General features: G+C 51.9%; 1 protein-coding gene across 2 annotated transcripts in view; it reads left to right on the top strand.

The window, feature by feature from the left end:
* The window catches only part of AGPAT4 (1-acylglycerol-3-phosphate O-acyltransferase 4), a 110,594-nt gene extending 92,219 nt beyond the window's left edge, over positions 1–18,375 (top strand). For both annotated transcript variants that reach the window (XM_081293735.1, XM_081293736.1), the window contains exons 4-9: positions 9,604–9,765; positions 10,025–10,178; positions 12,402–12,504; positions 15,095–15,170; positions 15,883–16,081; positions 17,215–18,375. In XM_081293735.1, coding sequence (XP_081149861.1) covers positions 9,604–9,765; positions 10,025–10,178; positions 12,402–12,504; positions 15,095–15,170; positions 15,883–16,081; positions 17,215–17,309 — 789 coding nt within the window. In that variant the 3' untranslated portion in view covers positions 17,310–18,375. The remainder of the gene's footprint in view (positions 1–9,603; positions 9,766–10,024; positions 10,179–12,401; positions 12,505–15,094; positions 15,171–15,882; positions 16,082–17,214) is intronic.
* Positions 18,376–23,589: the final 5,214 nt, after the last annotated feature.

The raw sequence follows: 23,589 nt of genomic DNA, 5'->3' as shown, positions 1-23,589 counted from the left end.
AGTTTTTGCTGGATGAAATGTTCTTTAAAAGCTGCTTTTCATTCTTGCTGGGATCAGGATTAACATCTTATGAGCAATAAGGGGGGATCCTCATCTTTGCTGTAGGCCAGGCATTTAATAGTTCATTCCATCTTTATAGAAGCAGAGTAGGTGATATGCCAGTGGGTAACATATGCTACCCTCCCTTTTTAAGTTAGAGAGAGCTTAAATATTCTGCTCAGGGTCACACAGCTGTAATTGGATTTGGATTTGAACTTTTCCAGTTTGACTCCCGTCCACATTCTTAATTACCCTGCCTGCCTGCCTGTGTGGCTCATGGAATTCATCTCTGAATTTCCATCATCCCAGGCTTAAGAGCGTTGAGCTCCCAAGTGAGCAAGTTTGAATGGCACAATTCCAAAATATTATTAAATTCTGTTTTTCTCGATTTGGTTTGATTTCTTCTTGCATGCAGCTCACATACCTTTGGAACTGGGTCTCCCCCATTGACCTTTGTCATCTTTAATGCACGAAGGTGGGTTATGGTTAAGCCGGTGTCACATCCCTGAATCTCCAGCGGCACTGGAGAGTCGCAGTGGGAAGCATAGTGTCCGTCCCTGGGCCTGGGCTGGAAGGGCTCTGCGCACCTCGGCCTGGAGGCCAGGGCTTTGCATCTGGGAGCCATGCCCTGCAGACAGTGGGGACTGTGCATGTCACCCTTGTTCTTGGCAGCCCATGGAGACCCCAGAGGACAGGGGACTGGAGGAGTTTGTGGGGCTGGGTTATCTGGGAAGGGGAGGGAGCCTCCTGCTGAGAGCTTCTCTTTCATTTTCCTATTTACTCCCAGTGCTTCTTTGGTGTGTGTGTGTGTGTGTGTGTGTGTGTGTGTGTGTGTGTGTGTGTGTGTTTTCAAAACAAAAGCAACAATTCTGGCACAGTTTCCCCCTTTATCTTTGGGGGATAAGTTCCAAGCCATTTTGAGGTTGCCCTACTTTGTTCAGATTCTTCTGAACACCAGTGTGTACAGTTTTTCTTATAAATACAAACCTAGGATAGACTTTAATTTATAAATTATTCACAGTAAGAAATTAACAATTGCTACTAATAAAACTGAATAATTATAATAATATACTATAACAAAAGTTATTTGAAATTGCTGAGTTGTTTATTTCTGGAATTTTCCACCGTTGACTCTGGGTAACTGAGACTGTAGAAAGTGGATCATGGCTAAGGGGAGCCACTGCCCCACCCTCTTCTGCCTCAGAGCTCCTGGCCTGGGGTCTTGGTTACCTTTTTGTGATTTGCATTCTCTCTGAGGCAAGAGCACCCTGAACATGTCATAGTCCCTGACCTGGTTTGTCGTGGAGACCCCTGGTCAGAGATGGACCCTTCCTGTGTTTGGGAGGGGGCACATGGGGATGGCTCTCAGAACCTGCTTCCTGAGGTGCAACACCCCCTGGAACCAGTGCTCACAGGTCGTCTAGGCAGTGGTACCCCAGGCTTTCCAGTGGCTTTGGTGGCATTCCTGCTCAGAACCGTAAAGACGCCTGCAGTCTGCGGCAGGGGTGCCTGGGCCAGAGCAGAAGGCCTCCTGGGCTCCTTGTGCGCTCCATGCCCTTCATCTGTGCCGTGGCCAACCTTGTACATCATCAGTCCCACTCCATAAATGAACTCCCAGAGCCCCGACCTTGCCCAAGGGCAGCAGCTAGTGAGCCACGTCCAGAGTCCTGCTCCTCCCCAGGAGGTGTAGAGGGAAAGCCGGGCCCCAGGGCCTGAGACCTGCTTCAGAGATGTTAAACAACAGGCCAGCAGCAGGGGACCAGGCTCCTAGCACCACCCTAGCTTGGGGTGCACCAGGGCTCAGTCCGGGAGCTGGGAGTCATCAAGCCCTCACCAGGGGCTGGGGATGTGGCTTAGGCGGTAGCGCGCTCGCCTGGCATGCGTGTGGCCCGGGTTCGATCCTCAGCACCACATACCAACAAAGATGTTGTGTCCGCTGAGAACTAAAAATAAATATTAAAATTCTCTCTCTCTCAAAAAAAATAAATAAAATATTTAAAAAAAAAGCCCTCACCAGGTGGGACATGGAGCCATGGGAGCTAAGAGCTCAGGAAACAGATGGCTTAGGGCCCCCGGCCAGCACAGTGAGTGCAAGTTGAACCCCACGGTGCATGTGGGGAGGTGGCCCATGGAGAGGGACCCAGGCCAGGGAGGGATCCAGGGGAGGGGAGGGGACCCAGGGGCAGAGAGGGATCCAGGAGAGGGGAGGGGACCCAGGAGAGGGGAGGGGACCCAGAGGTAGAGAGGGGCCCAGGAGAGGGGAAGGAGACCCAGGGCAGAGGAGGCCTGGGCTGAGAAGGGACTTTGGCCCAGAGAGGGAGGCAGACTCCCAGAGCAGACTCCCTCTCAACCCTTTTTGGCACTTTTCTCCGAGAAGCTCTAAGATCTGGAGGCTCTCCCTCCTCCGTGCAGGACCCACCCAGGGCGCTCCTCTTCCTCACTCTCCATTCCTTAAGCGAATACCAGATTTAGAGGATTTCCTCAAACACTATTAAACCACATAGCTAATGTGGGTAAAAGGGGTGGAGGGTCGCCAGATGTAGGTGACTGGTTTTAGGAGGTAGAGGATTTGGGGAGACACACCTGGAGGTGAGGGGGCGGGTCTCAAAGCCTGGCCCAGGCACCCTCTGACCTCACTGGATGCTCATCGGGGCCTCAGGTTTCATGGGCTCTCACTAACGAGCTCCTGAGTTTCTGTAGAATTGGGAGGAGAGTGAGAGGAAGTGAATCCCATTTTCTCTAAACACCAGAGAAACAGCATGTGCTGTAGCCCCAGTGGGCCACGTGTTGGTGGAGAGTAGGCCCTGGGGCGGGGGGAGGCAGAGAGGACGTGGAGGCCAAGAGGATGGGGACCAGGGACCTTGTGGGGAGCTGGTGGAAGGTGCCAGGAGCCCGTCCAAATGTAGTAAAAAGCAGCTTTGCTGCCTGGCAGAGGAGCTGTGGCCCAGTACAACCCACAGTGCTGGAGGAGAGGCCTGGCCTCTTCCCAGAATCCTACTACCTTGGACAGGCCAGCATCTTGTAGTGGTCTGCAGAATCTTTTGTCTTCAGTGACCTTTAAGACGAACCCTTCATCCACCACTCTCTTGTGGATAACTTGAGCTGTGGAGAGCCCTCTGGAGCCTGAGCTGCAGAGACCCCTCTGGACTCTGAGCTGAGGAGACCCCTCTGGAGCTGAGCTGTGAAGATCGTTCTGGAGATGCCTCTGGAGTCTGAGCTAAGGAGATCATTCTGGAAATGCCTCTGGGGTCTGAGCTGAGAGACCCCTCTGGAGCCTGAGCAGATTGCTTTTTAAAAAAGGAAGAAAGCATCTTCCTGACCAGGCATTTTTCATCCTGACCTGTGGAACGGTCCGTGAGGAAATGAGTTTAAATCTAAATCCAACTAAAATGAAATCGGCAGGACTCTTGAACAAGGGGTTATTCGGTTTGTTTTGAGGGGAGAGTAATGGAATTCTCCTGACAGAAGCCTCCAACCTCTGAAGACATCCTAAGGCCCCACTAGTGTGGCCAGTGGTGAGTCCACCAGCCTGACCCAGAGACTCGCTCCTGTGCTGGCCAGGTCCCCAAAGCCTGGTCATGGGATCTCAGATGCCCACTGGCTCTTTCTTCCCTGGGAAGAGAATGACCTGGGGACAGCTGAGGGTGCTTGCCACCATAGAGCCGGAAAAACTGGCGTGTCAGGCAAAGGCTTGAGGCTTCAGCTCCCTTTGCTTATCTTTCCCTTTGGTAAAACCTGCACATGTCATGCTCCAGACTGTCCACCTCTGGGCAGTGCCAGCCCTGAACTCCACAGGCGTAGCTGTTGCCGTCTTCAGTATTCACCTGCTGGGGACGTGTGGCTTGGAGGTTCACTCCAGGGCCACCTGGGACATCTTTAAGGATAAAGAAGCCGTATGCCTGAGTTATCCCCGGCAGCAGGAGGAGCCTCAAACTGAGCAGCTTACGTCCCCAGGCACAGGGACAATGACCTTTGCTCATGTGATCAGGAGTCCAGGCACAGCTCAGCAAGGGTCACTCAGAAGGCCACAGTCAAGCTGTGGGGGGGAGGTGGTCTCACCCAGGGCCTCCAGTGTCTGTGGCCCACCTCCAATCTCATTGCAGGTCACTGCTGACCCTGCCATGTGGGCCTTGGCATGGACAGAGCGAGCACTCAGGACAGAAGCCAGGGCACTTTTGTAGCTGGAATTAGAAGGGACACCCATCACTTCTATGTCTGCCGTTTGTTAGAAGAGGACGAGTGTGCCCAGCCAGCACTCAGGGGCATGAGGCTGGGAAGTCACCGGGGCCAGCCCAACATCTCAGACCTCCATTTTCTGCTTAGTAACTAGGATCCAGGGTGAACGAGGCAGTTCAGTCCAAAAACAGATTGAAACTTTGTTGTATTTCTTGTGTAAAAAAGATAGAGGAGTGCAGAATTACTATTCCTGAGTAGAAGGGACATCCAAGTCCCTCACAAAGCTGGGTCCTGCCTTTTAAATAAGATTCTTTTTTTTAAAATTAATTTTCTTTTTTTTTAAATTTATTTTTTAGTTTTGGGTGGACACAATATCTTTTATTTTATTTTTTTTTTTATGTGGTGCTGAGGATCGAACCCAGGGCCCTATGCATGCCAGGTGAGCACTCTTCCACTGAGCCACAACCCTAGCCCCCTTAAATAAGATTCTTAATGATGGCAACAAGCCACATATTTTCACAGTATGTGTCCAAGGAATTGTGTACTGTGGGCGTGAGCCCTTGAAGACACTGTGCTGGGTGCTATGGGTTGAAAGATAAAGTGTCTCCAAGGACCCGTGCGTATGAAGGGAGGTGAAGGGACAGTGTGCCTGGCTGTCCTGCGAGGCCAGGTGTTCTGAGGGCAACAGGACATTCTCACCTGGGGCGGCAGGATGGTACTCAACCTGTTCCCTACAGGGCAGTGCCCTGGAGCACCCCAGGAGTGCCCCGGGAGGCTGTGGGTGTTAACCTTGGTGCTGTCGGAGTCCCGGGGAGGAGCTGGGCCCACTGTGGCAAAGACAGGACACAGGAGGGGTGGGAAGGGGAGGCTGGCATGTGGGCAGTGCTGTCTGGGAGAGTCTGTCGGGAGGAATGTCACTATGTTAGCACTAGTCTAACGCCTAGTGTCTACCAGCTCATGGGAGACAGCAAAGGTGCCCAGGGAGGGACGCCACTGGTCCCTTTGTGGCCATTTCCCTATTTTTGAAAAGCAAGATAAAGTTGAGGACAGAGCTTTTAGCTACCTGGGATTTACCCAGATGTTCTGTGCGAGATCCCTGTGTGGATGAAACCCCATTCTTATGGAACATCTGGGCTGGGATTCGTCCACCCTGTCTGCAGCACCAGGCAGGCCCCGTGGGGACCGAGGGAGTGGGCAGGCTGCTGCTTCTGCCCTCACGGTTCACCTCCTGGGCCAGGTGTGGCACGGACAAGGAACCTGATAGTGACAATAAGGTGACCAGGTGAGTCACCAGCCAGGAGAGGAGTGGCAGCTCAGGAGAGCCCCTGCTCATGAGCTGATGAGTGGTCCCGGGCACACCAGCCTACTCTGGCTGCCCACGGTAGACGTGGCAAGGCTCCTCTTTCATTGACTGGAATTCTCTGGCAATGTCTTAACGAGCAGTCCAGTTGTAAAGGAGGCTGGTGGCAGTGCTGGCCGGGTGGCCTGGTCCCCTGGGGCACAATGCACTGTGCCAATCACATGGTCTACTCTGGGATGCTGCTCACAGTACTGTCTTCCCTGCCCCCTGTGCTGGCTCAGGGCCCTGTCGCCTGCCACCCACACGCCTGCGATGTGGGGCAAATGCCTACTGCTTAGATGGCACTGCGCAAAGGGCAAACTGCCCTCACGACCTGCCCCTGGGAGTCCTGTTGTGCCACCTGCCCTTTTATGCCTTCTTGTCTTCCTAGCTGCTCAGGCCTAGAGCCACCCCAGGAAGGCCCTGGGCCAGCTGTTTGGAATAGAAACTGAGAGGGGGCATGAGGACCTGTGCTCAGGAAGGACAGTCCAGAGCCATGTGCAGGGACCTCCTCTCTCCCATTCTGTCCTGATCACCGTGACCCCTTGGAGCAGAGTCAGTGGTGATAAACGTCCTGCTGGACTGCGCTCCCTGACTGGCCCCAAAGGCTGCTCCTGTCCCCAGGCACACCTGCACACCTGCCCAGCTGTGAACACACCACCTGGGCTTGGCCAGGGGAGGGATGTCGACTAGGGGCTGCAGGTGAAGATGTTTGTCTGAAGCCCGACAGCTGCAGGCGGTGGGCTGGGCTTTGGCAGACCACACGTACTAAGTCTAGGAGAAATGAATTCTTAGAGAGCATTTTGTGTTTCAGGTGTGGTTTGCGAATTTCCCCCAGGGCTGTGACTAATTGTGGAACAGAGTTCATTTTGTTTATTGACTCTCTGGAGAATTCTCTGGTAGAGTACAGTCCACGGCATTTTCCTCCAGGCATCAAGAATGTAGAAAGCAGAGAAAGGAATGAGCATAAGCAAGACTGGGCCCCAGTTGTGGCACTCGAGTTTGCACAAATGGAGTCTCTCACCTTTCAGTATGCGTGTACACGCACTCACACACATTCTCACCCTCTCTCTCACACACTCTCTCTCTCTCTCTCTCTCTCTCTCTGTGCATCATCTTGAGCTCCGCTCTCTTTCCCGTGCATGACTCTGGTAGGGACGGAGACTTCACGACAGTCCTGGCCACAGCCAGTCCTCTGCAGGCATGAGCCTTGCTGAAGAGAGGCTCCGCTCAACAACTTCCTTGCAGTCAGTGGCAGACACAACAGAAACTGCCCGCTTTGCTCTTCCTTGCCCACTAGACTCTCGCCTGGGCTCCACCAAACTTCAGTTTGCCGCTTTCTCCAGTTCATGGTCAAGAAAAACATCCAAGTGTTGAAGTGTGAACATTCCAACTAGCTTATTATTATTATTTTTTTTTTACAAAAGTCTCACTTGTTTTTGAATTTCTCCTTACAAGGCCTCAGTTTATATTTGTAGTAGAAATAAATGACCCCGGGTTAAACAAATGACTAACTGGTGGCCAAACTGATAAACCTGTGGGAAGGGTCCTGTGTTTGAAAGACTTATCTAAGGATGCCTTCTTCTCTCTGAATGGTCTTCACCCCGACCAGGCTCTGCAGGTCCCCACGGAGGGTCAGAGGCTGTGGGGCATCACAGGAATGTGGCTGGGCAAGGTGCTGACTATTTTTCAGAAGCTTAACATCCAGCACAGGCACTGAGGGTTTTCATGCTAGCACGTGGCAGGCTGCTGTGTTGGGGGAGACCTTGACTAGCACTCACAGAGTAAGCTGAAGTAAGGGGGACACATTAGGATCATTTTTCACGGCAGAAGTGAGGTGGGAGCCACCCAATCTCAGGCCTGGAAGGCACTGGATCCGTGAGAGGCAGAGTGGATCTTTCCACTACCACAGGTCTCTGTACTGGTGGCCCCTTGGCCAAGGTACTGCCTTCTGGGCTCATGGGATGGCTGTGTCCCTGGGTGGTAGCGGTCCTGACTTTGGCTGCTTCATGGGATGAGAAGAGAGCTGCACCCCTCACCACCCCACATACCCTCTCTATACACACACGAGTTTTTTAAACTTTTAGCTGTAGAATGTATGATGACAATGGTGACCCTGTACCAGTAGAAAATGGCAGGGCAGGACACTTCAGCCCCATAGGTTGTGGAGCACCCTGTACTACCTAAGAAATTCAGATTTTCAAGACATGCTGCTTCTGCATGGGTCTGTACATAACTAACTCATCAGAAAAGCCTGTCAGGTCTACCTTCAAGCTCAATCTGGAGTAAGTGTATGTTTTCTTGGAAATTCCTTAAGGCTGTTGCTACCCACACACAGAAACCTTGATGGGCCTGAGAGCGTCCTGATGTTTATAATTTGTTTCTGGGGACCATAACTTCTAGTCTATTAGTAATAAATTAGTTAAGTCACATAAGTCTGTTAGCATAGAGCCCATTGGTTAATGCTGGGATAAATATGATTTATTTATCATTGTTATGCTAATGTTGGGTTTAGAAAATGGGCTGAATGAAGAGACCCTGGCTCTGTGCTAGGCCTGGGACAATGATAAGGGCCACACTCTTCACTACTTGTGGAAATCCCCGACTCTGCTTCTCTGGGTTTCCATATGCTGTCCAGCCCTTTCCCCCACATTTTTATTGGTGCATTATAATTACAAGTAACAGGCTACTCGACCTTTGTGGGACCCTGTGAATTTGATTATTATCCATTTCCTTATGGCATAGGTGAGAAGTCCGAAGCTTAGAAAAGTTGTTTCTTGACCAAAGCCACCCAGATGGAGCGGGCTCCTGTCACTTAGACCCTGTGCCAAGGGTCCTTAGAACAGAAGGGAGTCTGGGTGCAAAAGGAGGAGGGCACGGCTCCTGGGAAGGTGGCCCATGTGTCTGCTCCTGTGCCCCATTGACATCAGCCTCAGAGGGAGACTGGCCAACACACTCAGCCTCCCCAGCTGTTCGCCACGTGACGTGTGGTGCTAAGCAAGTCACTTCATGTCTCTGAGCCTTGGTTTGTAAAGTGCGGGACAGTCCCGTGGGTTTAGAATCACATAGAACTCATACAAAGTGTGTGGCCTTGGGTGGGCAAAGGGCAGCCATCGCTCCCTCTGGAGAGTGTCCACACTACTAGCACTCACCTCCGAGTCGGCTGTGGCCAGCCGGCTTCAGGTTGCATGGCTAGATTCTCTTTGAATCTCTTTTCCATGTCCAAAATGAAAAGCACATCAAAATGTGTCCATGCTCCTCTTCCCCACAGGGAGGGCGAAGTTTGCTTTTTAAACAAGGTAGAAAGTGGGAGCGGGGGAAGGACCGTGTGGGGGCGTCTTCGCATTGGCCCTGGGTGGCTCAGGTTTAGGGCTCAACCAGGCAGCTGTCAGGAGCAGCTCAGCCTGACTCCCCTGGGACATGGGACCTCCCCAGCTTGAGGGAGGAGCATCCTGGCCAGTTGTTCTGTGTCCCCTCCCTGGTACTCATGGAAACCCTGGTGCTCCCCAGCCTGGAGAGGGCCTGTGGGTTCTGAGCACAGCTGGTTGGGGCCACTCCCGGCAGCCCTTGGGGCTCGGTGGCTGGGATGCCAACCTAATGGTGGGCCAGGCTGCCGCACCCTGCACCACCTCAGGAAGGTCTGTGGCGGGCACTCAGCACTGTTCATGGCTTCAGAGATGAGAAAAAGCAGCTGGCAGAGTGCCGGAGCACCTGCTGGTCTGATGGACTCTGCTCCACCAAGGGCCTGTGCCCGAGAACCCCTCTGGGCTCCACTTCCTCGTCTGTAACGACTCTGGCTTGCCTTGCCTGCAGCATGCACCCAGCCTCCCTCCCTGTCCCCCCAACAGTGAGTGGCCTTGACCTCCCGTTGACACAGTGGGAAGGGCTCCAGGGCCACCAGCTTTGGCCACAGGGTGTTCTGGAACGCGTACGGCTTCCCGTGTGAACACCTCTCCTTTCCCACTAACACCTCCAAGAGCCATAAGGGGTGATCCCCCCCCCCCCCCGCCTTCTCTTTTATGGACACCCTGTGCTGCTTCCTGTTTCAGAACTCCAAGGTCCTGGCCAAGAAAGAGCTGTCTTACGTCCCAATCATTGGCTGGATGTGGTACTTCACGGAAATGATCTTCTGCACACGCAAGTGGGAGCAAGATCGCGAGACAGTCGCCAGGAGCCTGTTGCACCTCCGGGATTACCCTGAGAAGTATCTTGTACGTGGGAGCAGCACGTCTTGCCAATCCCTGCGGGTCCTTTTGTGGCCACAACTCTGTGTCACTTCGGATCCATGGGTGAACACAGAATTGCATGCGACCTGGGGTGGTGTGTGACCACAAGGCGGTGTGACTGCAGGGTTGTGTATGATCTCAGGACATGTGACTTGACAGCCTCGTGTGATCTGGGATTGTGTGTGACCTTGGAACACTGTGGACCCATAGGGTCCTATGTGACAGTCCCCCCTCTACCTTCCAGTTCCTGATCCACTGCGAGGGCACACGGTTCACAGAGAAGAAACACCAGATCAGCATGCAGGTGGCCCAAGCCAAGGGGCTGCCCAGCCTCAAACACCACCTGCTGCCACGCACCAAGGGCTTCGCCATCACCGTGAGGTGCTTGAGGGATGTAGGTAAGGAGGCAGCCTCTGCAGCACCGCCACTCCTGCCAGCACAGGGCGCCTACAGCCTGTGATCTGCAGTGCCGTTCCCTGGTGATGCCTTGGAGCCGGCATGTGGCTGGCAGCAGGAGTGACTGCTAAATTAGGGTCTCTGAGGGATTCAGAACCTGCTGGGCACCTCTCCTTAGTGCATCCCAGCAAACACTGCCCTCTGCTGCTCAGCAGTGGCACTGCCATGTGACTGTGTGGAATGTGCTGGATCCTGCAGGGGCCCCTGGCCACAGACCCAAGTGAGCCCTGTTGGTTTGGGGTATTTCCTGCCGATCTGTTGGCATCAGCTGCCTGCAGATGATGAACCACCTGTGTCTGGCAGCTGACCTGCGAGTTCCGAGCCTTGAATTATTGTTAGGTAGAAGAAACAAGGAAACCAACAATAGGTTTCTGACCTCTAGTCCTCTTTGCATTTTAAAACACTCTTCCCTGATAACTCATGTGGCTTCCCGGCTCCCGAATCCCTGGTCCTCACTGCCCTCTGGTTGGATGGGCCACCACACAGCTTTGGGTCTCGGGGGCAGCTCTGTTGGCTGGGCAGACCTTCCTTGGGTGTCACATGCCAGGTATACCCAGGAAAGGCTGGGCCCTTTGTCACCAGAGCCACGTCATGGCTTCAGGCCTTGTGTTGCTGGTTTCCCGTGGCCTTGTCCTCATCTCTCCTCTCCTCCTCGTGAGACAAAGAGCAAGAGCAAGAGACCCCGAACTGTTGCATAGGCCAGCCTCAGGATTTAGCTGGATGCTGAGGATATGGAGGACAAGCTGTTTTCTTTTTTTGGTGCCAAGGATTGAACCCAGGGGCGCTTAACCACGGAGCCACATCTCCAGCCCTTTTTTATATTTTATTTAGAACCAGGGTCCCGCTAAGTTGCTTAGGGACTTGCTAAGTTGCTGAAGCTGGCTTTGAACTCAAGGTCCTCTTGCCTCACCCTCATGAGATGTTGGGATTGCAGGTGATTCAGTGCCTGGCTGGACCAGCTGTTTTCTGTGGTGCAGTTCACTTTGGGGGCCCTGCTCCCAGGCACTCTTGCAGGCCAGCAGGAGGGACCCTCTCCCCCTGCCAAAGATGGTGGGCCTGCAGCACCTGCAGGGGGGTAAGGCAACAGGTAGAGAAAATATGATAGTGATTTTATCATTTTCAAATCTGGGTTCCCCACTTTCCCAACTAGATGAAGAACTTTTGAAGCTTCCTAGTATTTTCTATTCCTTTTCTTGATAGCAATGGTACATGTAGAGTTCTCAATGAAGGGCCAGGCTTATAATGTGGTGAGCACAAGGTGCTGGACCTGCAGCCAGTACCTGATTGTCATTTCAGCCACAGTGACAAAGGCATCAGAAGGACTACATATTCCAGAACTAGGCTTGGAGGGCTGAGACACCTGTCCAAGCAAACACCACCCCACTGAGAAAGGTGGCCCTGGGATTTATGTCCAGTCTGACACAAATCCCTGTTCCTTCCACTGTCCATGCCTGTCCTACACACCACAAGAGTCCACGTTTCCACCAGGCATTTCTATCACTTACTGGTTCATTCTCGCCATCTTCCATCCTGAGAACCAGAGCTTTCTGAGCAGGGGCAGTCTGGGGACTACAACCACAACTTTTCACATTAAGTCCAATGTGCTGACAGGGTCACTCACCACTGAGTGGACCATTAACATCATGCATAATTTCTTGGCCATGTTGCAACTGACTCTGATTCAATTCCTGAAGGACTTCCAGTCAGTATCTTATGGTAGGTTTGTAGCTGTCTCATTGTTGTTCTAGGGGAAAAAATGCTCCCAGGAAACAGACATGCTTAGATGTTGAATATGCTTCCCATTAACTTGTCTTCTGTCACTATTTGTGTAAATATGGGCATTTGTGAGCACAACAGGTCATGCATATTAGAAAGATGTCAATCATTGTTATCACACATCTAGATCTAATATTGTAGTATTGCTACAATTTTAAAATTGATCTGACCTCAGCAATTACTCTGTTTTCTATTACTATACTATAAGGGGGTTTTCTGATTACATGTTTGGTATAGAACATTTGAACAACATAGAAAAAGCACAAGGAAATCTGATTGTGCCATTCGTAGACAACCAGTTAGCGATGTTATGTCTTCGAATGTGTGTCTGCAAAACAGAAACGGGTCCACCTGCTATATACTGCTCTGTGTTTGTCTTATTTTTATAGTTCCAGCTGTATATGACTGTACACTCAATTTCAGAAATAATGAAAACCCAACACTGCTGGGAGTCCTAAATGGAAAGAAATATCATGCCGATTGCTATGTCAGGTAAGCTGCCTCTTTCCTTTTCAGAAAAGAGAAAGCTCGTTGCTAAGTAAATAAGTCACAAATGAACGAGAGACCTTCTTCTAGGGACATCTGGTTAACATCTTGCATTCAGTCTGTTTTACCCTGAACTCATTTATAGTCTATGTTATGAACTCGAGTGACTTTCTACTATTTGGAACAATCTAACCTGGGGAAGCCTCTTTCCCTCCCAGCTACTTCTTGAACCTCTTATACCAACTCATTTTCATCCCAGAGCCCTGGCTGGTGAAAGGGCAGACCATATTTCATAATCAGTCATTTAGATATTGAGTGTAAAGCAATTGTTTTATTGACCCTTTTCTTGGAAGATGGATCTGCCCTGTGCAAATACACACAAGTGACAGCACCCAGTGTTGGTAAGGAGATGTAGAGGTGCAGAACACTCCTGCAAGACCTCATGTGGGTTACTCTCCAGTTAGTCATGACTAGGGAAAACCCTCCCTAGGCCAATTCTCTTCACCTGTCCATTGACTAACACAATGGGCTTACTGTCTAATCTCCAGAATGTCACCAAGATGAGCAGGAAGAATTTAGAGAAGCTGCAGATGGTAAAACGCAAGGGTGATTTGCCTTAGGTCAGTGACTTACTCATTAAGTCCAGTCTGACTCTGGTGGGGTTGGCCTGGTTTCCTGTGCTGTGGGTCATCTCCTCCAAAGTCTGACCAAGAGCCCCTGAAATGACCACCAGCAGAGACACAGGCAAGTGCTATGTATTTTCCCATTCAAGACTCTACTGATGCCAAGCTACAGCACGGCTCAACGAAACGCCAGTGGCTGACCATATTCACTAGGCTCAACATGATGTTTGAACATTCCCGAGGAGATGTGCTGGTGGGCTGACCGCTGAAGTCCAAAGCCACTCCCTGCCTGGAATCGAGCCCAGATCCACAGAGGCAGTGGAGAGCAGCATTCTGAGATCTTCCAAATGGTGGGGTGGCCACTGTCTTTCACTCAGCTGCTGCCAGAGAAGGCTGGGAATCCCCACCCTCCCTAAGGGGGTCTTCTTCAGGGACAAAATGCGCTTTTCTCTCAAAAGTTCCTTCAACACTTGGCAGGAGCTCCACGTTTTCTTAGGTCACTGCAACTCTCCAGAGCATGTGGCAATCAGAGCACACACCCCAAAACTGGTTCCCGTCTCGTTGTCAAGTTCACTCATGGCCTCCCAGGAGATTTTATAATGTACTGGGGACTCGAACCCAGAGCCTCATGCATACAAGGCAGGCACTCTACCACTGAGTTATCTCCCCAGCCCCCAGGAAGATTCCTTTTGCTACTCAATTCACCTCTCTCCAGCTGGGATGGCTGAGGCCTTGCTCTGAGGGACACTGCACCTCAGTGTGAAGCATGAAAACATCCAGGGCAACAGTGCCAAGGACATTACTGAAAAGAGCAGAACCATCCGAGCTCCTTGGTGCAAGCAAAGAAATAGTTTGCAGGCAGCATCTCTAACCTCCTCATGAACCACACTGAAAGATGTGATCTGCAAATGAGGGCAGATCAGAAGAGCAAAGAAAGAAATGGTGTATGCATGGAAAGAGATGTAGGGACAGGAAAGGGGAAGAGAAGACAGGAAAGTTTCCAGAGAAACTTGCAGGGTAAGTCTTAATTATGTTAAAAGCTTACCTCTGTAGAATTCTGCCCCAGAAGGAAGCCCTTATTCTAACAGTGGTGGCTCCTGTCATCTCTGATGAGGTGAAATCCCAGCCTCCATTCTCTGAACAGCTACACCTTGGCAAAGAATTTCTGAAGTGTCTCTTCTTCCTAAGATATTCCTGAGCAGTGAGAAGTGAAACGAGCCTTTTGTCCTTTCTCAAGGACAAAAGCAAGTGTAAATTCACAGTCCTTGAAGTCACCAGAGCCAGCAGCCTCAGAAGAGAAAGCGAGCAAGCAAGAGAGAGAAAGGGACAGACAGACATGGAACAGGAGTCAGAGCAAAGTGGCATCTCCCCTTGTTTCTGATGGGCTGTCTGCAGAATGATCCTCAAGCCCCTGCTAGCAATGGCCCCAGGGCCACCCTTGAACCCGTGAGTAAACACTGGGGTGCAAAGTGACACAGGGATCCCTGAGCCCAGAGGGGCAGATGCCCTGGTTTCTCCCATCCAGGTCCTTTCATGTAGTGACACTCTGGCAGGGGCCTGTCTTGGTGCTACCAGGTCAGATCACTTGATGGGAGGTATCTGGCCGTTGCCATGAAGTCGTTACTTGGCTGAAAAAATGACTGGCATATTATCTCCTAAATGTAGATTCTGTATGTGTTGGAGACTAGGCAAGTGTCAGATTCGGGGAGCCTTTCTGTTAGGCAGGAGGGAAAAGAGAAAAGGGCAAGTGTCCCCGCATCTCACCATCTTTGTGTCATCAAATCAGGTCCTTGCTCCATCCTGCTTGGACCATGACTACACTTTGGCTTCCATGGAAGTACTCCTCTTTGCTTCCACACTGTGTAGGCCACCTAAATGAAAGCCCCGAGAGCAGGCACTGTTATGCTGAAAGTGCTGCTGGCACCGGGTATGGCTATGGCCTCCCCACCACTAGCTGCTCTCTGCCCTTGCAGGCGGATTCCAATGGAAGACATCCCCGAAGACGAGGACAAGTGCTCGGCCTGGCTCCACAAGCTCTACCAGGAGAAGGTGAGGGGAAAACAAGCGAAATGTCTTTAAAGGGCTTCACAGAGAGAATGAAGCTGTCTATGGGTGTAGTGGCCAAGACGAAGTAGGCCCCACAGCCCTTGCTGTTTCCTGGCTGTGGCCCTGGGGCAGAATATTCCTGCAAGATGCTACAGTTATCTTTGGCAATGGATGCAGTCTAAAGTGCTTCTGGGTCAACAATTTGGTTGCCTGCCTAATCCAGAACATCACCAGCATAAGCAGGATGTAGTCCCTGAGGGTGGCTTTGCCATGGCTGGGTTCAGACCTGCAGGAGCCCCTCCTCCTTGCCATCTGTGATCAGCTGCTGGGCTCCTGACTTGTCCTTCCGTCCTCTGAGCAGGACCTTAGCTTCCACTATTTCTTTCTTCCCAAGACATACTGAGAAGGGGCGATCTAATATTTTCCTAATTTGCTCTCACGGAAGAAGTCCGCCTGTGCTCTGTCACCTCCTGTGAGTGGCACCTACAGGCTTCAAGGCCCTCTGTCATCTGTGTGGTCTTGAAGTCCCAGCCCCTGAGAAGCTGCAGGGCACAGACAGGGTGCTGGTGCTGGTGCTGGTGGACTGCATGTGGAGTCTGCAGATCCTGTGTGGAGAGGCCAGAATGTCAGTGTGGAGTGCGTCCTGGGTGGGTCTGGGCAGGCCAGTTCAGCCAAGTCCAGTGCTGTATCAGAGGGTCCCTTCCTCTGTCCCCAGGATGCTTTTCAGGAGGAGTACTACAGGACAGGTGTCTTCCCAGAGACCCCCCAGGTCCCCCCGCGGCGGCCCTGGGCCCTGCTCAACTGGCTGTTCTGGGCCTCGCTGCTGCTTTACCCTTTCTTCCAGTTCCTGGTCAGCATGGTCAGCAGTGGCTCTTCTGTGACACTGGCCACCTTCATCCTCGTCTTCTGCATGGGTAAGTGGAGAGCAAGAGGCTTCCAAGTGCAGGCAGTGGTGCTGCTCTGCTGGGGCGACAGCACCTGGCAGTAGGAGGGGGGAGCCGGGCTGAGGGGCCTGTGAGGCTGCACATTGCCCTCGAGGCAGAGCGGCTGCCAATCCACAGGCCACGCCCTGCGTGGCACAGTGTTGCTCCTCTCCTCCTCACAGGCCTCTGAGCAGAGACCGAGTTGTGCTCCCCTCTTCTACTTTACAGTAGCATTGAGTAATTCTATGTGAGTTCTAGGACCAGGCCAGGGTTCGAGTCTCAGCTTCTTGAGACGTGGCCTCAAGCAGAAGTCTCCTCACTTCTAAGTGACCTATGGGATACGTGTCCCACCCCAAGAGGGCTGTGGCCTCTGCCCCATCCATGACTGAGGAAGTCTACAGAGCTTGGTGCCGCTGCTCTGAGAGACTCTGTTCACTCCCCTGTTGGTTCATGAATGATGATCACACATAGTGTTTGCCTGGCCCTGTAGTGGGGGGCACATCAAGGTGACCGAGGTGTGGTCCTTGTACCAAGGACCTCTGGAAGTCTGCCCTCTCCAGAGAGAACAGGCCACTTCTGAGCAGCAGCCCTGTTTTCCAGCCTCCTGGTGGCTAACTGGGCTCAGGCCTGGGTCCTGCAGAGGTTGTCACGGTTCACACCCACAGGTGTGAAGGCTCTCAGCCAGGGCAGGGACTTCACTCACTGCTCCAATACTCGCCCCAGGCATGCTGAACTTGGGTGCTTTAGATGTTGGAGCCCTGCATTTTCCAGGCTCCTTTGCTGAGGTCCCATAAGCTCCTACCCTGCACTGGCAAAAGAACTCTCTTTGCCATGGGGATCAGCATGGAAAGCTGAGAATTCTGTGGGCCCCACAAACAGCTGTTCACTTCCAGTACACAAGAATGAAAACCCAACCGAGCAGCCTTACTCGGTTCCTTTCAATGTCACGTAGACTGACATTTTAGATTGACTCTAAAGCTGGGGTCATGAAAAGGCACCTCAAATCTGCCAGCTCTCACTGATGCTTGGGATTTGCACCCACCTGTCTCCCCCAGGTTCTCGCCAGGCAAACTTCCCTGCAGTCTGTCCTCCTGCTAATCTGTCCTCCTGCCCTGTCTCTGCAGCTTCCATGGGAGTTCGATGGATGATTGGTGTGACAGAAATCGACAAGGGCTCTGCCTATGGCAACATCGACAACAAACAGAAGCAGAGTGACTAACTCAGGGATGTGTCACCTCCAAAGGGAACCTTGGGGAACTGGTGGCCTCTGCACAGCCTTCTTAGTGGGACATGATGATGGAGGCTGGGTGAGCCCCTGCCGGCACGAGCACACATCAAGGCCTCTCCAGACACGGAGCTTGGTCTCGGAGGCAGAGGGGGAAGATGATGCTCTTAAATCGTTTTTCCCCGTGTGATTTAGTGGGTTTGGTTTTCTTTTCACTCTCTAGCGCGCGCGCACGTGTGTGTGTGTGTGTGTGTGTGTGTGTAGTTTTGAGAGACAGGGAGGGAGAGAGTGGCTGTGCAGTTGCGTGTGGGCCTGCCTCTGTGACAATGCAAAGGGTCTTGGAGGCTGCAGGGGGGAGCAGGGCTGGGGACAGAGGGGTGAGTCCCCCTGTCATCCTCTGGTGCTGAGCTGAGTCTTCTGTAACCTTTGATTGCCAGAGACAGTGAAAAGTGCTTTAGGTAAGATGACGAAAGTATGCCTCAAAAAAAAAAAAATTAAAGTGTTTGTCTGGGTCACCTGTGGTGTGTGTTTACACTGACTGCTCTGCCCCCCGCTTCTGCCTCTGCCCTGGCAGGGGTCATGCTCACAGCAGGAGGTTGCCAGGAAGCTTGGGGTGAGGCGGCACCTGCAGGCACACAGATCACTGAGGTGGCTATGCCAACAGTGACAGAGAGCCTCTCTGAGGACAGGGACGGCAGGATGTGGGGACTAGCAGAGCACATCCCTAAACAGCAAGGCCCTCCAGAAGGCAGCTCTGGTTTTCTGTCTTGCTGAAATGGAGTCCACTGTGTGAATCTTAAGGAGCTGCCCAATCCTAGAAAAAGCTGATCTTGAAACTGAACATGAGCTGGGCACGCCTATAATCCCAGTGGTTCCAGAGGGAGAATCACGAGTTCAAACCCAGCCTCAGCAACAGGGAGGTGCTGAGCAACTCAGTGAGACCCTGTCTTTAAATAAAATACAAAATAGGAATGGGGATGTGGCTTAGTGGCAGAGTGCCCCTGAGTTCAATCCCCAGTCCCCAGTACCCCCTGGCTCCCCACAAAAAAGAAATCGAACATGAAAAAACAACAAAGCCTGGGAATTCTTTAGTGACCTGGGAAATGGCCTCACTGTTAGCAAGAAAGAGCAGGGTCATTACGAAGATATGCCTTACCCCTTCCTAGCAGCCAAAGAGCCTGGTGCTCCACAGACCAGCTCCCATGGACCAGAACATTCTGGGCTTCTGTCTTCCATCTTGGCTCCCAACTGGATACCAATTTACACCACTAAAAGGTTCTGCTCTTCAGCAATCTGAGTGGTCTGGGAGTGCTGGCCAATGGGGAGGACTTCTGCAGACCAATCAGCCAACAGAGGACAGACATGCCAGGGGAACATGAAGCAGTGACATTTCAGAAGGGGAACAACTGAAACATGTACGTCCTTCTACGCTGAGATGCCAGTGGCGATTGAATTGACAGGCACTTAAAAGCATGAAGGAAACAGACGTCTTTCCCACGTAAAGGACCTACTGTTTTGCTGTGGTTGCAGAAGAGATGAACTGGTCCACACCAGAGCTGGCCAAACATCCCACCAAAGGCTCAGCCTATTCAGAGTCACACTTTAGATATTTGCTCATCGAGTCACTAAGCACTTTCCACTGACCTAGAGGAGCCGAGTTACAAGTGAGGTCTAGAGCGCTTTCTGCCTACGAGACAATATGGGAGCCTGGTGAATATTCACACAAGTGACTTGCACAGATGAAGAAAGGAGCTCATCCCAACCTACTTGGGGGAGACCCACGCTTGCTGACTCCCTGTGTGCGCCCAGCACAGCAGCTCCCCTGCACAAGGACCCGCAGGCGAGCCCCCGAGGATGCTTCCCCTAGGTGGGTGGGACCCGTGAGGCGCTCAGGTGTGTGCACTCCTGTCTGAGTGCCCTGGCAGGCCTGCCCCTGGATTTTAGGGCCATCCTCCACTGAGGACCAGAGTGAGGCAGTCAGAGGGACCCTTTGCAGCGCCCGTGATATTCCAGTTACAGCTCGCAGTGACTTGCCTTGCTGGGGTCACTGCAAGCCTCCAGCAAGCCTCCCTGCCCCTCACAGCCCACCTGCCATTTGTAAAGTGGGAGTGGTGCCTACTTCCTGGGTCACAGCCAGGCACAGAGAGGCACCTGAAGGGCGGGGAGGCTGCGTCCACATCACCACTGCTCAAAAACTTGCAGGACTTACCAGGGGATGCTGAAGATGTGCCATCCTCCCATTCATTAAGTTTGTGACCTATGTCCCCCAAACACACCCCCACCCTACCCCAACACCCACAGGTGCCCCATCACAAGCAGAAGCAGCGACCAGTGAGACCTCTGCAGCCTGAGGCCCCTGGCTCCTGCTCAAGGCTGGAGGGAGTCCAGCGTGCTCCCGCTGTGTAAACCTCCCACACGTGCGCTGAGATGAACGGAGCGAGCAATGTGCTGGTCAGCTGGTTGGTCAGCAGGTGTCCCAAGGGACCGCGGACTGCCTGGAGGAGTGCTTGGTGCCACTACAGCCTGCCTGTGACTGATGGCTTCTGCCTGCCTGGGTCTGCAGTACGCCGTGAGGCTGCTGCATTCTCCCCAGTGCTCCCAGGGAGGCCCTGGCCAAAGGGACTCTGCACTTACTTCGTGAGAGGTCACTCGTGTTGTCCCGTTAGGAACGTGTTCAGCCTCCATCAGCAACACTGTCTTCAAGGCCTCAGTTGAAGCTGTCCTGAATGCAACACGCTTCACGACTGGCTGACATTGCCTCCCTTTCCAACAACTCGAGCCCCGGTCATAGCTGCAGTGAGGGACCAGCTGACGACGGACGCTGCAAATCAGGACCACGGAGCCTGGTGATGCTCCTGGTGGGGCAACACAGGACCGCCCAGCAGGTGCGGCTTGGGGTAGGGTGAGCTGGCTCTTCAAGTGGGCAGTGTGACCCCGCTTTGTTTCACAGGTGCATTCACCAGATCAGCATCTGACGTTTCAGACTCTGGATCCTTCTTTGCCTCTGCCAGTCAGTCACCAAAGTGGATTCAGACCAGCTGCCTATACTCCCTCTTTCTGGATCCTTCCACATCTATACAAAGATATGGCGTCTGTAAGGATGAGTCAGAAGTCTACTGCCACTCAGGAGGGTCACTTCCTAAAAATACCTTCAGAGGTTTAATTGAAAACATCCTTTTTCCTACTCTGGTCAGGATGAATGAATCCCACCCTTACTGTCCATGTCTGACAGGAGGGTCAGGCCATAGTGCTTCTTATCCCAGAACCAAACCTGTGAGGAAGGTGAGGGGCGCCAACACCTCCTGTCACAGTGTGGCCTCGCTGGCCCTAATTCACACCCTTACCACCTCAAGCCCCTGCATTTCAGGTGTGAGCTTGGGTGTTTCCAGATTTCAAGCAAATTTCCAAGCATTTGGGGGTTTCAGGGTCTTGACCTGTCACAATGGCATCAAAGCATTCAACATACCACCAAAGAGGAGAGTAAAGGTGTCACTATCTCACTGAATCCAGGAAATTCATAGCATTTGTCACCAACTGGCACAGTATATATTCATGATAGTCAACTACTATTTGAAACTATCCTATAGCCAAAAGCTGTAGGATTTCACCTCTTTAGGGTATCCCCTCTCTGGGGGAAGGGATGGGCCCTACCCCTCCATCAGAGCCTCACAAAGGCCTGAACAATCGAATTTCAATTGTCTCTGGACTCCCTTTCCTAAAGCCAGGAAAAAGCCTCCCATAAGTAGGACTGTATTAAGTCAACACTTGGTAGGTGCAATTGCCAGTGAAAAGCCCAGCCACTCTCCAGTAAAGGTGAACAGGGACAGACCAGGTACTTACTCCTCGCCCTACAGCCTTGTCTCAGTTTAATATCAAGGCTGCGGATTTATTAAAAGGCACTTATTAAGCACCTACTTGGATCTTTTCGGTATCTAGAAATGTCTGACTGTGTTAGCAAAGTTTTTCACTTGGTAAGACTCATATGATTGTTATCCTTGTGTTTTTCATGCAAAGGTATAGTCTTGTTTTATGTCACAGGAGTTAGGAGTTTTCAAAGTTTCTGGCATCTATGTTCTTGTCTGTAAGGAGGTGAGTGGTATGAGCACAGAGGGAGAGCACTGTGTGATCGCTTCTTTAGCTTTCTAAAATGAATTAAACTATATAAATGTTACTTTCCCTTCTTACTTTCTATAGTGCTGGTTTTAGCCAGATCCCTGCCAACACCCTAGAAATTCAGAAAAGACATCAGAGGCATCTCAGACAGAGGGAAAGTGGATGAAATAGTCCAGGGTATCTCAGACTTCTAAAGTGCATACAAAATAAGGCCATAACACTGTGCAGTGCTCTGCCTGGTGAGAACAGGGCAGCAGAGAATGGGCTCCTGCTCTACACCTGAAACCAAAACACCCTGGCTGGGCACCTCCCACCACAGCTGGGTGTCATGGGGTTAAGTGGCTCCTATTCTGTGTGCTTTGCCTATGAGGAGGAAACTAGAAACTGGGAGATCCAGATACACCCAGTTCAGGTTCAAATGACTGCTCTGTTGAATAGTGAATTCTCATGTCTTTGTACCAACAGTACCCAGATTTCATGTGATTGCCATGAACCACCACAGGGATGATTTTTGAGGCAATCTGACTCTGAGGGAGACAATTTAAAGAAGGAAGATGAAAGAATTTAAAAGACTGTTTGGCAGTTTGGTACAAAACAAGCTGCATGCCTGTAATCCCTGTGGTTCCGGAGGCTGAGGCAGGAGGATACTGAGTTCAAAGCTACCATCAGCAACTTGGTAAGGCCCTGGGAAATGTAGCAAGACCCTGTCTCTAAATAATTTTAGAGACAGGGCTCGGTGGCTGAACACCACAGGGTTCAATCCCTGGTCCCTCGCCCCAGAAAAAGACTGTTTTGCAGCAGCATTCTGGAATAAAATTCTGAAATGGAGGACTTTTCAGTACATGAAGGAAAGCAGTGATGCTAGGAGATAGCAAAGATGCCCTAAGAGTGAGTGATGCTGTCGGAACTCTCAAATATTATCCGACTAGTGAATAGTCCTTGGGGCCTGTGTGGACCCAGTGGGTGGCAGCTTTTTAATGTAAGGCTGAGAGCTGATAAATGGGTGGTAATATCAACCTGGGTGCCTACAATCTCTCTACCATCTTTTCACATTTTTACTAATGGGCTAAACAAAGATAAAGGTAATGAAGTATGTGGTGTACACCGCTAGAAGGCCCAGGGACTAAATAAAGTAAACATAAGAGTCCATTTGGAATGAGGCAAACCTTTCCGTGGAATTCAGGGAGAGTGGGGGGGCCTGTGGCCCCTGCCCCACTCTTGTCTCCCAGGCCATGCTGCGCCTGCTGCAGGTTCCCCACTCCCTCAGCCCCGCTGCTCTTTCCCGCTGGTCCTGGCTAAGTACATGTGCACTCACTCTCTCCATTACATCCCCAACTTCCTTCACTTCTCCCCTCACAAACCACGAGGCTGAGAAGGGCAGAGGTGGGGCGTTCAGGGTCTGCCTGGCTGCGTCAGCACTGGTGTCTCCCGCCAGCCAGGGGCGCAAGGCCGCCTGCTCCCAAGGCCCACACAGCAGCCAGCTCTGACTCTGAAAGGAGAATGACAAACCCCAGGGAGCCTGGGAATTGGGAACTGAGGAGGCAGAGAAGAAGGATCTGGAGCGAAAGGAACCCTATAGCAGCAGCTGGGCACACAGACTGCGTCAGCAACGCCAAGAAGTTGATTTCAGCTCAAAATAAACACATTTCTCAACAATTCTAAAATCTCAAAGATTCTAAAATGCGAAAGAGCTACGGAGGAAGACAATGACTAAAGAACAAATAGAGAGTGTGTCAACAGTGCCTCCTGGCGTTGTATGGCACAGCTCCCTGTAGGGACGGGCGAAAATGGGAGGTGGCATTAGGCCACAGAGTTGCACACGTGTTGCAGTAAGTCCCTCTGAAACAGCAGTGGTTCTAATGGGCTGAGAACAAATTGCCTAATGACACATGAAAAGCACTGCGCCCTGAGCTTGGACAGTGCCGGCCTGGAGGTGACTCACAGCTTGGCAAAGTGACAGACTACACGTGCACGGACAGAGGACCTCTTCAGGGCAAGGCTAGGAGGCTCCACGGAGGGATGAAGTGGCAAACACTCCAAGCAGCACGTCGTGGTAGTTTACACCAGAATACTGAGGGATCAGCCAGATGGTGACTTTGGACACTCACACTGAGAAGAGAGTTACCTGCTTCGACACACTGTCAGTAAACAAATAAACGGA

Source organism: Spermophilus citellus, assembly GCF_964194105.1.
Source record: "Spermophilus citellus genome assembly, chromosome: 5".
In the NCBI taxonomy this organism is placed as follows: Eukaryota; Metazoa; Chordata; class Mammalia; order Rodentia; family Sciuridae; genus Spermophilus; species Spermophilus citellus.
The sequence above is the reverse complement of the archived record's forward strand: the minus strand, read 5'-3'. Positions and strand labels throughout refer to the sequence as shown.